The following is a 13594-nucleotide window of genomic DNA, read 5'->3' as shown; positions in this document are numbered from 1 at the left end:
AGGTACTGCGAGTTGGGCGGTGCTTGGTTTTGGCTCACCGTCCGTTTTGAAACGGGAAACAGTAAAGCAGCCAGCTGTTAACAAACAATATCATATTTCATCCAAACAGAACACTAAAATATGTTCCTGAAAACATTTTAGGAGACAAAATTGACAATGAACAGGATCGTGGTCCAGATTTGATCAACGCTGCCTTGTTTTACAGTTTGATAAAAGCCTTTTCAGCCTCTGTTTTCACAGTACAGACACAATATGGTGGCCACTTCCGGTTCAGGATCCTTCTCTACTGCAGCTAAACAGTCAGAAAAATATGTTTCTGAAAGCATTGCAACAGAATCTCAGTTTACAGTTCATCGGCACTGCATAGTTTAAGCAGTTTGATAAGTGTTTTGTGAGACACCCTCACTTGATCTGAGGCTTTATGTCCTTGGATGCATGCTTACAAAATATGGCACAATAATCTGTAGATAATAAAACGGTCCTAAATCTACCGGATGACATGTTTTTGCAGCAAAAGAGAGGGGGGCTCCGAGTGCAGGACAAATGGAGAAGTTTAATTTTGTTCATGTGTATAAAATACCAGAATTGTAGCGAGACAAAGTTGGTTGAAAATCAGCAAAGTTTCTGTTTAACAATGAAGACAACAACTCTGATGATCCCAGGCTACTTCACAACATCGTCATACTGCGTCTGTTGTTTTCATTGTTTTGATTTAGAGACCCCTGCTGGCAAACATTACATACTGTTACATACTGTTTCAGTAGAAATGTAAAAATTCAAAATATCCATGCAGATAACCACACTGGACATTCAAAGGAAACCATTTTCTACCAACAGATAAAAACACTATAACTGCCTATGAATTATTTTGAATAATGGTCGGTCGAGTAAATTCTCTAAAAGCCTTATTTAATCTCTAAAGGTAATTTATTATCATATCATAATCTTATTGACTTATTCCTCGATCAGATAGTTCCTGATTTAAATCCTAATTTTGCCATTTTTAGACTTCATTTTTATGCAGGTTAGTTTGTCTGTTTAGTTCTTGTCGGCTGTTTCCAAAAAGAGTTCTGCAGAAAAACATTTACTCCTAAAAGTATATCAGAAAAAGTATTTTGTTACTCATACTGAAACTTGAATATCACATTGAAAAAATGAATTACTATGTACTAAAACTTTCAAATGACTCCCAGCTCTACTGACAAGTAATATTCTATGAGTAATATTTTATCTTGGTTGGAAAAGAAACTCTAAATCTACAAATGAAGCAGTTACAGTAGCTAGAACGTCTCCAGTAACTGTACAGAAGTACGTAGTTACTTCTCACCTCTCGTCCTCGAGGGATTTAAGCTTTATGTTGTGTGTGTGTGTGCAGGAGGTTCAGGCGTGCACGGTGGACATGGGGATGACGACCGACAGCTCAAACCATCCTGACAACAAGACTAAAAACAGATACAGCAACATCCTGGCCTGTGAGTACACTTCAGTACACTTGTACGACGCTGCTGTGGCAGTATGAAAAGAAACACGCTGCCAGAGCAGAGCCGTGCACAGATTACTGTACAAAACACTTCATTCACTGATTTGGGTGAAACTGGATCATATTTTATGGAGAAACTATATTCTGGTTTTCCCTTCAATGTCCTCCAGCTGCTCTACTGCAACTCTGGAAAGACAGCTTTACTTTACTACCAGTGTTGTAAAAAGCAGCCAAAAGTCTGACTTGAAGTAAGAAAGTAAAGATATCGTGTTAAAATATGTAAAGTCGCCCATACAAACAGTGCTCGAGTCAGAGTCTTAAAGTATCTGATATTAAATGTACACAAAAGTAGAAGTAAAAGTAAATGATGCATGTGTTTGTATGTATTTATATGTTTTATTTTATGGATCAACAGATGATATGCCTCTTTTTTTATGATTATCTGAATCAGCATTTTTTTTTTGTTATCTGACCCTGAAAAGTAACTAGTAACTAAAGTTATCAAATTAATGTACTGGAGTAAAAAGTACAATACTTGGCTTCAAAATGTCATGAAGCAGAAATATAAAGTAGGAAAACAAAAGCATCTCAAGTCAAGTTAAAGTTTTGTGACGGACGGATCTGGCAGCTCTGTAACTAAAGTAAGCACCAACTGCTGCTAAATGTAGCTGCTGTTTGCAAGTTTGATCGGTTAGCCGAGATCGAGTCAGCGGTGAAACACTTGTGCTAATGGCCAGTCGCGTTGCGTACATTCATCGCTATTGGCTACTGTAAACGCCAATCAAATATCTGCAACAAGTCCCTCCCTAGCTACCTGTTTTATAGGAGACACATAACTAGGCCAAAGCAAATAGCACTCCAGTAGCCATTTAATGGGAACTTTAATGGTGTTTAGCCTAGCTTAGCACATAACAATTACAGTAAAAGACTCTTATCTTCTTTAAAACAGATTAAAAAACAGAATATCACAGCATGAATGGCAAATATCAGTGTTGTGGAAGAGATTTTCCAGCATTTTAATTACAAGTCTGTTGATATTCAGTTCTGTTCTCATTGTCTACACTGAATGTGTCGACCAACAAGTCTGGAGTGTGTATCACAGCCTGATATATCTTCTTCCTCTGCTCCATTATTGTCCACACACTATTAAAAACACATCAGTGAGCCTGTAGTTTATCTTGACTCGATGCCACACACCGTCCTGTGGATTAATCCATAGTCCCCAACAAATACAGTTTCCTCAGCTGAGCAGCTGTTTTAAAAATTAAACTTTATATTTGTTCTTTGTTTTTAAAGTCAGGCGGCACTGAGAGACGGACTGACACCTTGTTCTTGTCTTTACATGGGATTTGTTGGCATTAAGAAAAATACAGAATGACTCTATAACCTATACGAGACTTAAAAAGAAACCGAAGTGCCCTCCATACCGATCTGATCACATGTTGCTCTTTTTTTGTCTTTAAATCTCAGATGACCACAGCCGGGTGCGACTCTCGCCGCAGGCTGACAAAGACGGGAAAATGAGGGACTACATCAATGCGAACTACGTGGATGTAAGAACCCTGTTCCAACCTGCTTTTCACTTTCATTTACAAGCTCTATACAAACTGAGGCCTTCGCCCTCACCCCCAGCCTTCTTTCTGCATATTGAATCAGTCGAACGTGCAGCAAAAATTTAGAGCCACTTCACTTTTCTCTCTGTCTTCCCAAACCAAAGTCAGAACGCCTCCCTGCATAATTCTAAACCTATTCATTAGACATGCTGTTGTTAGAGGGAACCTGTGTGGCTCTCCATTATGCTTATCACTGCACCATTAAAATCTCATTTCCAGTATCTTGTTGTTTTGTGAAAGGCAGAGATGACACAAAAAAACCCTGCGACAGTCATGGCCTCTCTGGAGAGCCGGCGTACAGGTTACAGATTTGGTAAAAGCACGTTGAGGATCTCTCGAGCGAACACTTTTGTCTGCGTCTCACAGAGTGAAGGCAGCTTCACACTGTCAGTCATGTGAAGGTTATTAAACTATTAAAGTGAGTGATTGAATGCTGCCCTCTGCTGAGAACATGTGACTTTCTTTCCTGCGCTGGCCTTAAAGGTGCCCTGTGGAGTTTTCTGTTAACAAAAGTTATATTTACATTCGGCGCCTCTCACAAAAATGAATTGTGTGAATCCTTGAGCTCGAACAAATTCGTTGAATGTATTTTCTCCCTCATGAAACATTTGCAAACCCCAAATATTAAGCATTTTAAATCCAGAATTGTTTTCTAGTTAGCAGTATTCATCTTTTCTGCCTTTACTGGTGCATCGCTGCATATCTGACACCTGTAGATCAGTCCAAAGGTGTGTCACAGTTGGTAGGACTGTCGAACGCGAGCATCAGTCCGTTCTTAACTTTGGTGTGACAGGAACAGTTCAACCAAAAATCCTCCCTCAACGCTTGAAAAAAAAAGCACAGTAATAATGCCTCCATACAGGCTCTAAGTCTCTAAAAGCCAGAGGTCCCAAAATTATTTGAAAAATTATTTACACCCTTTTTTAAGCCGAATATCTTTCCTGTAGCTGCTAAGCTAAAAGTGTAAGTGCACGCCAAGACTGAAGTGGCTGCCCAAGGGTGCAAATAACGGCTTTTAAAATCAGTTTGAATCTCGGGGCATTTGAAGACTTACATAACGCCGCACGAGCTGTACGGAGCCATTTGATGTTATTTTCAGTTGTCTCCAGCTGCTTCAGTTGTTTAGGAGAATGCTGCAACACTGTTTTGCTGTGAAGCTCCAGAAATGTTTTTTGATGATTAGAGTTTTGAAGGTGTTACGGCCATCACCATCTTTATTGGAGCCAGAAGTGACCGTATTTGGTTGAGTGGGTGGAAGTGAATTTGTTTTTTTACAAAATACCTGCAAAACTGACTCAGACAGCAAATCAGCTCCAGTATTGTTTACATCTCTGTAGATGGAAACGTTGAACCATCATAAACTCTGAATGCAGCTCTGTTTATGTTGAAAACAGCGGCGGCTGTAGTCTCGTCTGTAATAATAAAATAATAATAATAAAACAACACTTTACTGTCAGAAGGCTGCAATGGAAATATAAGGGGGGTTTCTGTATTCTGTGTTCTCGAGATTTAATCAGGTCTTTAAGGAGTTTTTAAAGCCGATGCTGCTGCGTGTTTCCACAGGGTTTCAAGACGGCGCGGTCGTACATCGCCGCTCAGGGTCCTCTGAGGTCGAGCACCGAGGACTTCTGGAGGATGATCTGGGAGCAAAATGTCTGCGTCATCGTCATGATCACCAACCTGGTGGAGAAAGGAAGAGTGAGTGACCAGATCTCAAACAAAGATCAGAACGTTTATTGTAATTCATATATTATCTGAGACTAATATTGAGAGACACTCCTTAATCAACTTGACTCAAGCTGATTATTGTTCACGTTTTTTTCTCGTAATGCTAAATTAAGAATATTTTCCAGTCTAAAATTTAAGAAGCTTCAGATTTAATTATCTTTTATTCCTTTGAAAAAACACACTAAATCCTGTAAATCAAAAATATCATTCGATAAACAGAAGGTCTGTAAACTGATGGACAAAGTTAAAAGCATTTTAATGCTCGCAGACAGTTTGCCTTCTTAAACCTGAAAATAAAAAACAGAGACTTCATCTTAATCGTTTTTATTTCATCACATTTGATGCGTCGTCTGTCTCCTCAGAGGAAGTGTGATCAGTACTGGCCGGCGGAGGTGCAGGAGGAGTACGGCAGCTACCTGGTGACGGTGAAGAGCTGCAGAGCGCTCGCCTACTACACCCAGAGGACCTTCACCGTCAGGAACACCCACGCCAAAAAGGTCAGACCAACAGCCAATCAGATCACAGAGTGACTGTAGTACCGGCGTTCAAGTGCTGTCAGAAATATGATCATTGATGCACATTCAGGTCCAAACAAACTGACCAGTGAAAGTAGAAATTCTTCTGTTTTATTTTCAGAGTCTTGGTTCAGTGAACGTGTATGATCTTTGTTATTACAAAGATTTATTTGGTGGGAAAATAGTCAAAATGCAACATTTTCTGTTGTTGCTATGCTGGTTGCTATGGACTCTATCACTGAAACGATGTAGCACGCACATTTGAATCGTTGTGTTTGTGTTGTGTAGTTATCTGAGCTGTTATTATTTATGTTTATTTACCTTTTTGTTCTTTCGATAAAAATCAAAGATTTTAGAGCTCAGATTAATTCTTGAAATTACAGATTGTAATCTCTTGTTATCTGGAGCAGCACTTTTGCTGTTTATGACACAACTACAGGTTTTCCTTTAATCACTTCCTGTTTTGTCCACCATCCTCAGGGCTCCCAGAAGGGGCGGAGCAACGAGCGGACGGTGATGCAGTACCATTACACCCAGTGGCCCGACATGGGCGTCCCAGAGTTCGCTCTGCCGCTGCTCAGCTTAGTCCGCAAGTCGTCTAAAGCCAAGAAGGATGATAAGGAGCCTGTGGTGGTGCACTGCAGGTAAGATCTGATCAAAGTTTTCATTTTCTGTCCTCAGGTCCGTAAATACTGGATTCATCCCATTTTTCTTTTTCTTTGTCGTTGCTGTGCAGCGCCGGCGTGGGCCGGACGGGCACGTACATCGTCCTGGACAGCATGCTGAAGCAGATAAGAGACGAAAGCACCGTCAACATCACAGGCTTCCTCAAACACATCCGCACACAGAGGAACTACCTGGTTCAGACAGAGGTCAGAGGTCAACTTTCTGTCTGTCCACACACATCAGTGTGTTGTTCAGACGTCATGTTACATTTCAACAGGCTGTAGTTTGAACCCTGTTGGCATTTGCAGGTCAAAAACACAACAAGTATAAACTTGGGCATTACGTGGTGAATTATAATCATTTATTTTATTCATGACGCCGTTGGTCCGTCACTTTAATCCAGACTAATGTCTCTCAATAATTATTTGATAGATTGCCATGACATTTTTTCAAGAAGATTCAACATAAAAAGCAGCAGAATACACAAAATATGATAATTTCATTTTAAAAACAAGTCCAGTTTAAACCTGGAGGCAAAGAAATCTTGTGCCACTTTTTTTTCAGTGTTTATCTGACATGCAACTCCTTCAACTTCAACTCCTCTCTGCAGGAACAGTATGTTTTTATCCACGATGCCTTGGTGGAAGCCATCTTGTCCGGAGAGACAGAGGTGGTGGCGGCTAACCTGCACAGGTACGTGGACGAGCTGCTGATCCCGGGGCCTGCTGGGAGGACGCGCCTGGACAAACAGTTCAAGGTGAGCAGCTCGTCAAACTGTTTACTGTGTTCGCTGAACTTCTGCTCACGTTTATCGGCTCCGAAATATCTGCCAGCTAGTTGGAGAGTCTGTATTATAATTATACTGTATAATACCAGAATGACTCTCTGTGTGATATGTGCAATGGAATATATATCTAATAATAATAATACCTTTACTTAAATGGCACCTTCAACGTAAAAAAAGAAGCCAAAAATAAGTAAGACCAGATTAAGGAGAAGTTAAGATAAAGTTAAAGCAACAAGACAAGACAACAACAAAAAATACAAATATAAAGTAAATTAAAAATACACTTTTAATTGTATAACGACATTTTTTATACACAATTTGCTCATTTGCCGTGTTGGCTTCAGTGTTTTCTGTGCAAACAGAAAGTAGTCCATGTGAGGTCAGGGAAACATTGAAAGTGAGACATGAACTTATAGGTTCATAGAAACACACAGCCTCAAAATCGTCACAATATAAGATGAAAATAAAATCTAAAGTAAAGGTTCAGTGTGTAGGATTTATTGGCATCTAGGAGTGAGGTTTCAGATTGCTTCACAGTGAGAGCAGGTCCTGACCATACTAATTTAGTTTAGAGACCGGACACTCCCTCATGAAGAAGCACTTTGCTACAGTGCCAAATAAAAACTGCCTAGTGCAGGATTGTTACAGCTCACACTGAACTGATGCTTTGTAAAAAAAACATCTTCGCAGCTCGACAGAATCATTCAATCACTAACAGATGTTTCATGTTTTTCCACAGCTGGTTTGTCACTCCGGAGTGAAGCAGTCCGACTACTCAACAGCTCTGCAGGACTGCAACCGCAGCAAGAACAGAAACTGCTCTATGATACCTGGTGAGTCCGACATGTTCGTCGGCTCAGGAGCTGTTCAAAGGAAAAAGATGTTTGATTCGTCTCTTCAGCAGTTTTCTCAAATTAGTTCAAGCTAAGAGAAGACAGTGCTGCATGACTCTGAAATCTTTGTTCTGTCTCTGCAGTTGAAAGATCGCGAGTGCGCCTGTCGACGACGGAGCAGGAAACGTCTGACTACATTAACGCATCGTACATCACAGTAAGAACAAATTCATTATCTTCTCCAGAGTCAGTTTAGTGACAGAGACAGATCCAGGATGTGTTTAGCCAAGATAGGAGTGCAGTGTGTCAGCCCAGTCACTATGAAGAATAAAAACAGAACAGATACTAATCCATGGTTGTGTTCCTGCAGGGTTACAGGCAGAGCAGTGAGTTCATCATTACCCAGAATCCTTTGCCTGGCACCATAAAGGACTTCTGGAGGATGATATGGGACCACAACGCCCAGGTCATTGTATCGCTGCTGGGGACACAGTCAGGCGAGGTGAGGATGTTTGTTTTTTTACGGGTTGTATTTGTCATCTGTGTTTGTGCAGACTGTACACTTACAACCTACGGGAACAGTACGTTTGTATCCTCATGCTGATGGAAATAAGGTGAACTTTCCCAGTGCACAAAACATTTCTGGCAGCAAAACAGTGCTGCAGGATTATCCTAAACAACTGAAGTAGCTCGTACAGAAGCCCTGAGGAGCAAGTGAGGAAATTTCTTCCAGGTGATCCATTTTCTAATTCTGATGTGTTTGTGACTTGAGAAAAGTGTTGCCAGGATAATCTTTCTAAGTTCCTTAATTAGTTTACCATCAGTGAAAATACATGATGGAAAATAAATCAGATGGAAAAAAATATGGCATGTGTGAAAATAAAATCTTTTTCAGACATGACCAAAAAAAGTGTTCAGGAGAAAAAAATGTAAAAAGAAAAAACGTTCAACTGTGACACAGAGTTGCGAAGAAAAAAAAGTCCTGACAGGGAAAAAACTTTTTTTTTATGAAAGCTCATTAAAAAAATTCAAAAATTTCCATCTGTGAAAACACATGAAAAAAGAAAAAAATGTTTAATTTTTCTTGCGCGTTTTCTAAGATGTAAAGATCAACATGGCAAAAGTTTTTTTCCACAAGTTCTCAAGTCATAAATACAGGCGAGAAAACATTTTAGACCAGACTTTGAAAATGGATCACCAGAATTGTTGCCAGGATAATCTTTCCAGGTGTCTTAATTCTTTCTTTTCAATCTGTGAAAAAGGGGAAAATGATATTTTTTGTGTGTGTTCAAGCCGAGTGTGGGGGGGGAAATCATTTAAAACATTTTGCCGTGTGAAACCAAGCAAAAAAAAAATTCAGGAGAAAAAAAAGAAAATCTTTCATCTGTGAAACCGAGATTTTTTTTCCATGTGAATCAGTGTAAAGAAAATTCAGGAGAATTTTTTTTTGGAAAGCTCATTTTTCTATGTGTTTGTTTGCGGTACAAAAACGAGCCCTTCAAAATAAAAAAAATTTCACTTTGACTTGAGACTTGAGAAACAAAGTGTTAGATTTGCAAAAAAATTCTCCTGGAAACCGTTTTTTTTTTTTCCCCCTTCTTTACAAAAATTTTTTTTCCCACTCAATTTTACACCAACATTTTTTTATTGTGCGTGGGGAAAAAAATCCTCCTGAATTTTATTTTTCACTCACATGAAAAAAAAATCAAGAGAAATTTTTTGTTGTTTTTCCAAAAATCTTGTGTCAGGAGAAAAAAAGAGTTTGTTTTTCAAAAAAACCCTGAAACCTTTTTTTTTTTTTTTTTAACTAAAAGTTTTTTAGTTTTTTTTCTTGTGTTTGAGCTGAGTGGGGGGAAAACATCTGAAAATGTCTTTTCTAACAAACAAAAAGAAAGAGAAAAGAACCTTGCAGAAAAAAAAGTTTCTCATGAAAAAACTTTTGTCTGTGAAATTCACATCAGTTTGTTGTGCTGGTCGGAGAAAACAGTGTTTTGTCACTAAAACAAATTTCTCTCCTGGGAATTTTTGTGTCCTCCTGGGGAAAAAAAAGAAAAAACAAACCCCAAAAAACATAAAATGGCTCCATACAGTTCGTCGAGCATAATCTAAGTCTCCAGAAGCCCTGAGGTCCCGAATTGCTTTGAAAAGATGTTTACACCCTTTTTAAGGCAAAATCTTCACTGTGGTCGCTCAGGTAAAAGTGTTATCTGAAGTGGCGGTCGACTTGGCATGAATGCAGCATTAACTCCATCAATTTTACACATTAAAGTGTGTTTACATGTCTTGGGTGGCGCAATTGTTGATGTGAAAAAGTCATATAAAGCCTTTTGTGGCTCCAGAGGAAGCTGCATGTAATCTGATGAATTGTTATCAGATTACATGCATTGAATCATCGTGATGTTGTCGGATCAGAGTGTGATGTAACTGTCTGCTGACTTCCTGTGTTGTTAGACGGAGGAGGAGGCGGAGCTATGTGGCGCCTGGCCTCGTAAAGGACAGCCAATCAGCTATGAGACGTTCACCGTCACTCAGACGAGTGAGAATCTCATCTGTCTGGCCAACGAAGACATGCTGGTGGTCCAGGAGTACGTGTTGGAAGCCACACAGGTAAGTACAACCTGGAACATGAAGGCCTAAAAGTGCATAAAAACTCTTATTTATGTTGCCAGATGTCATTTTAATCCATTCAGGCAGGTTTCATTAGGCTAAAACAAAGATGGAGAGTTCTGGCACTGCAACTTGTCATTGAAAACAAAACCTGACCTGAAACATTGACATTGAAACTTTTGTATTTGAAAAAGTTGGATTGGCACTGAAAAACATTACACTGAAAAGTAAAACAGAGACATTAAAAATGATTTCTAACTTTATCAAATTAAAATGGAATTATTATTCTGTTTTACTTTTTTCAGTGCCAGTATGACCTTTTTCGATTCAGGCTTTGTTTTCAATGCCACAGGATAAAACGCAGAACAGAATGAGAAAGAGATCTTGCCATTTAATGTTTTAAATTTTCTTTTTCACCTGAATCACGTTGGTTAAGGGCAGTGGTTACCATAAAAAAGGTTAAAAGTTTAATTTTAGTGAAATAAAGGCCGTCATGATAGCATCAACAAACTAATTATATTCATTCAGCCTAGTTTCACCTCATATTTTTCCCATGGTGCCTCCCACAAACAGTTCATTAGCTGGGAAAGGGCACTTGACACAATGTTGGTGTTTGTTATAGGCCACTCCCATTACCACCCCCCCTTTTAACTTACTGCCATAAGCAGGTGATGAGCTGTCTTTTGGCTTATGACCAACCTTTCCACCAAATCTTGTGCAAGTCTGTAAATCCATTTAGAAATTATGCACCTTTTTGCGATAGGCCCCTCAATGCCAAATTTCAGCCTCCTAGGGCAAAAACTGTGGCTGCGAAAGGGTGGTGAGATTTTTGTGGACCAGATATAGAGCTGCTGGTCACAGCTAAAAATTAAAGACTCACTCTATGGGACTTTTCCTGACAGACATCCAATCTCTTTCTTCTTCATCTTGACAGGATGACTACGTTCTGGAGGTGAAACACTACCGCGCCCCCCGCTGGCCGAACCCAGACAGTCCCATCAGCAACACCTTTGAGCTCCTCAACCTGGTGAAGGAGGAGAGCACCACGAAGGACGGCCCCACTGTGGTCCACGATGAGTAAGACCTCCACAGTCTGGTCAACATTTAAGTAACCTTCTGGTCAGATATCAGTGAAAATCAGGACAGCTTTGATTGTTTTGGGGTTTTTTTCAGTGTGGGCGGAGTCACGGCAGGAACGTTCTGCGCTCTGACGTCTCTGACTTGCCAGCTGGAGGCCGAAGGTTCGGTCGATGTCTTCCAAGCGGCCAAGCTGACGAACCTCATGAGACCAGGAATCTTCGGCGACATCGTAAGTTGTCTGTCTCACAATACGCTGATGATGTGTTGTTGTTCATCTGAATCAGTAGTAATAAGATTGTTTTCACCAAGTAAGATCTGGCCATATCGTCCCACACTGCCTCTTTAATGTGTTATCAGAATGATAATGGGATACTGAAACAACAATAACAATTGTTTACCTGTCGTCGACTCACAGGAGCAGTACCAGTTCCTGTACAAAGCCATGCTGAGTCTCATCGGGACACAAGAAGATGAGAAAACCCTCCAGTCTTCCGACAACAACGGTACCATCGTGGTGGGAACCGCCAGCACTGCCGAGAGCCTTGAGTCCCTGGTGTAACTGCCCAAAAACACACAAAGAACTCAAACAAAAAAAGGAACTTAACTTTTACAAATGAGCAACAGCATTTTGTCCTTCCTCTTCAACCACCAACAGAACTTCTCCTGATGCCAGACTCACGCTACAACTATTAAATAAAAAAGTCCTCGTCGTTCAGGACGCTGTAGTTTGAGGCTGAGCGAACGACTTTCTTCTTCGCTGGATCTGGACTTCCTGCAATTTTGTAATGTGTGCCTTTTTGTATTTTTCATTCTGTACTTCTAACTTCGATACAAGCTGTAGACTAACTGTCTAATGTTTTAACGCTGTACTGTCCTGAGACGTTTTACTCAACTAACACACTTTTCCTAGACCTTTGTATTTATTGGCACTGAGCCAAATGGGGAAAAAAGGGAAAAACTGCATCTTTTTACATCAAATGAGATATTTTGTTAGCTTGCCTTTTATAGAGCTCCTGCACTGAACTCCTTTCTGTAAATACCATCGCTACGGTAGCAGCAGTGTGCCCTTTAAGTCAAATATAAAAAAGGGGCCTGGAATATTAAAAATAATAATCTAATGTAAATAATATTATAGTAATCAACTCGATGGACCAAATTTCTATTTATACTTTTAGATTTTTATATTTTACCATTTTTAGTGCATTCAAATGTTATGGTTTAATTCTAATTGCTTAGTTTGAGAACATTAATGCTTTTATATTCTGGATTTTGTAACAGACTAAATGTGATGCATGGGGTACTGACATGTTTGTTTTTTAGCTGGACATGAAACACTGCTGAACTATTAGCTAGGGGATTAAAAAAAGTGAAAGAACACCAATAAACGAGCCTGTTGGATTGTTTTGTTACTGTTTGCACAACTACAACTACACTGCAGCAACACATTTTCACCGACAAAAGGTTAGAGGCTTGTTCACAAGCAGCTTTCAACTCTACTCAGCCTCATGTTGATGGAAAGTCAGGAGAAGTTTCGTAGTCCTCACAACATTTCTGGAGCCTCACAGAGTTGCAGCATTCTCCTAAACAGCTGGGGACTTGTTTTGAAATGTAAAAAAAATAAAATAAAACATAAAATGGCTCCAGACAGCTCGTCCAGTGTGATCCAAGTCTTCAAAAGCCCCGAGATCCCAACTGGGAATTTTTTTTTTTTAAGTTTTCACAACTGAAAATCTTTTCTCTCCTGGGAACTTTCTGTCCTTTTTTGTCCGCCTGAAAACCAAAACAAACAAAAAATGTTTTTGTTCTGCTGAAAACAAAGAAAAAAATTCTTAAGGGAAATGTTTTTCAAATGTTCACAAATAAAAAAAAAAAAAAAGAATTAAGTATCTTAGATTATCCAGGCTTATTTTCCATCAGGTCTGAAGTCATGAACACAGGAGAGAAAAAATGGATCACCATCATTCATTTTGTCAGGAGAATTTTTTTCTCTTGAGCACGAGAAACGTTTGCGTTGTCTCCAGTGCGCGGCAGACCGCACCGAGTGCACCTGACAGTCATTTAGTGCTTTTCTCTTTTCTTTAGTGCTTTTTGATTTAATCTTGGATTTCTACCATCGATTATGATTACTGGATCAGTTAGTTACCAAAGAGTCCGGCCCTTTCTGCTCTGCTCCAGGACAGGGAATGATGGCACAGCGCTCAATGGGGAAATATTGATTTAAGATTTGTGTTGGCTGATATTTTTACAACTGAATGGTGTTTATGGAATAATTATTACACTTCACT

At 39.6% G+C, this 13594-nt stretch overlaps 1 protein-coding gene across 1 annotated transcript in view; it reads left to right on the top strand.

Moving 5' to 3' along the window:
* The window catches only part of ptprz1a (protein tyrosine phosphatase receptor type Z1a), an 82174-nt gene extending 69506 nt beyond the window's left edge, over positions 1-12668 (top strand). The window contains exons 17-30 of the mRNA XM_073471319.1: positions 1376-1472; positions 2951-3033; positions 4657-4791; positions 5184-5318; positions 5817-5980; positions 6073-6208; positions 6613-6759; positions 7529-7622; positions 7766-7839; positions 7993-8124; positions 10074-10229; positions 11164-11306; positions 11403-11538; positions 11725-12668. Of these exons, the coding sequence (XP_073327420.1) occupies positions 1376-1472; positions 2951-3033; positions 4657-4791; positions 5184-5318; positions 5817-5980; positions 6073-6208; positions 6613-6759; positions 7529-7622; positions 7766-7839; positions 7993-8124; positions 10074-10229; positions 11164-11306; positions 11403-11538; positions 11725-11868 (1776 nt within the window). The 3' untranslated portion in view covers positions 11869-12668. The remainder of the gene's footprint in view (positions 1-1375; positions 1473-2950; positions 3034-4656; positions 4792-5183; positions 5319-5816; positions 5981-6072; positions 6209-6612; positions 6760-7528; positions 7623-7765; positions 7840-7992; positions 8125-10073; positions 10230-11163; positions 11307-11402; positions 11539-11724) is intronic.
* The last annotated feature ends 926 nt before the right edge of the window (positions 12669-13594 follow it).

The sequence above is a fragment of the Pagrus major genome, chromosome 8 (assembly GCF_040436345.1).
Source record: "Pagrus major chromosome 8, Pma_NU_1.0".
In the NCBI taxonomy this organism is placed as follows: Eukaryota; Metazoa; Chordata; class Actinopteri; order Spariformes; family Sparidae; genus Pagrus; species Pagrus major.
Note: the sequence above shows the minus strand (reverse complement) of the source record. Positions and strands in the feature narration are given on the sequence as shown.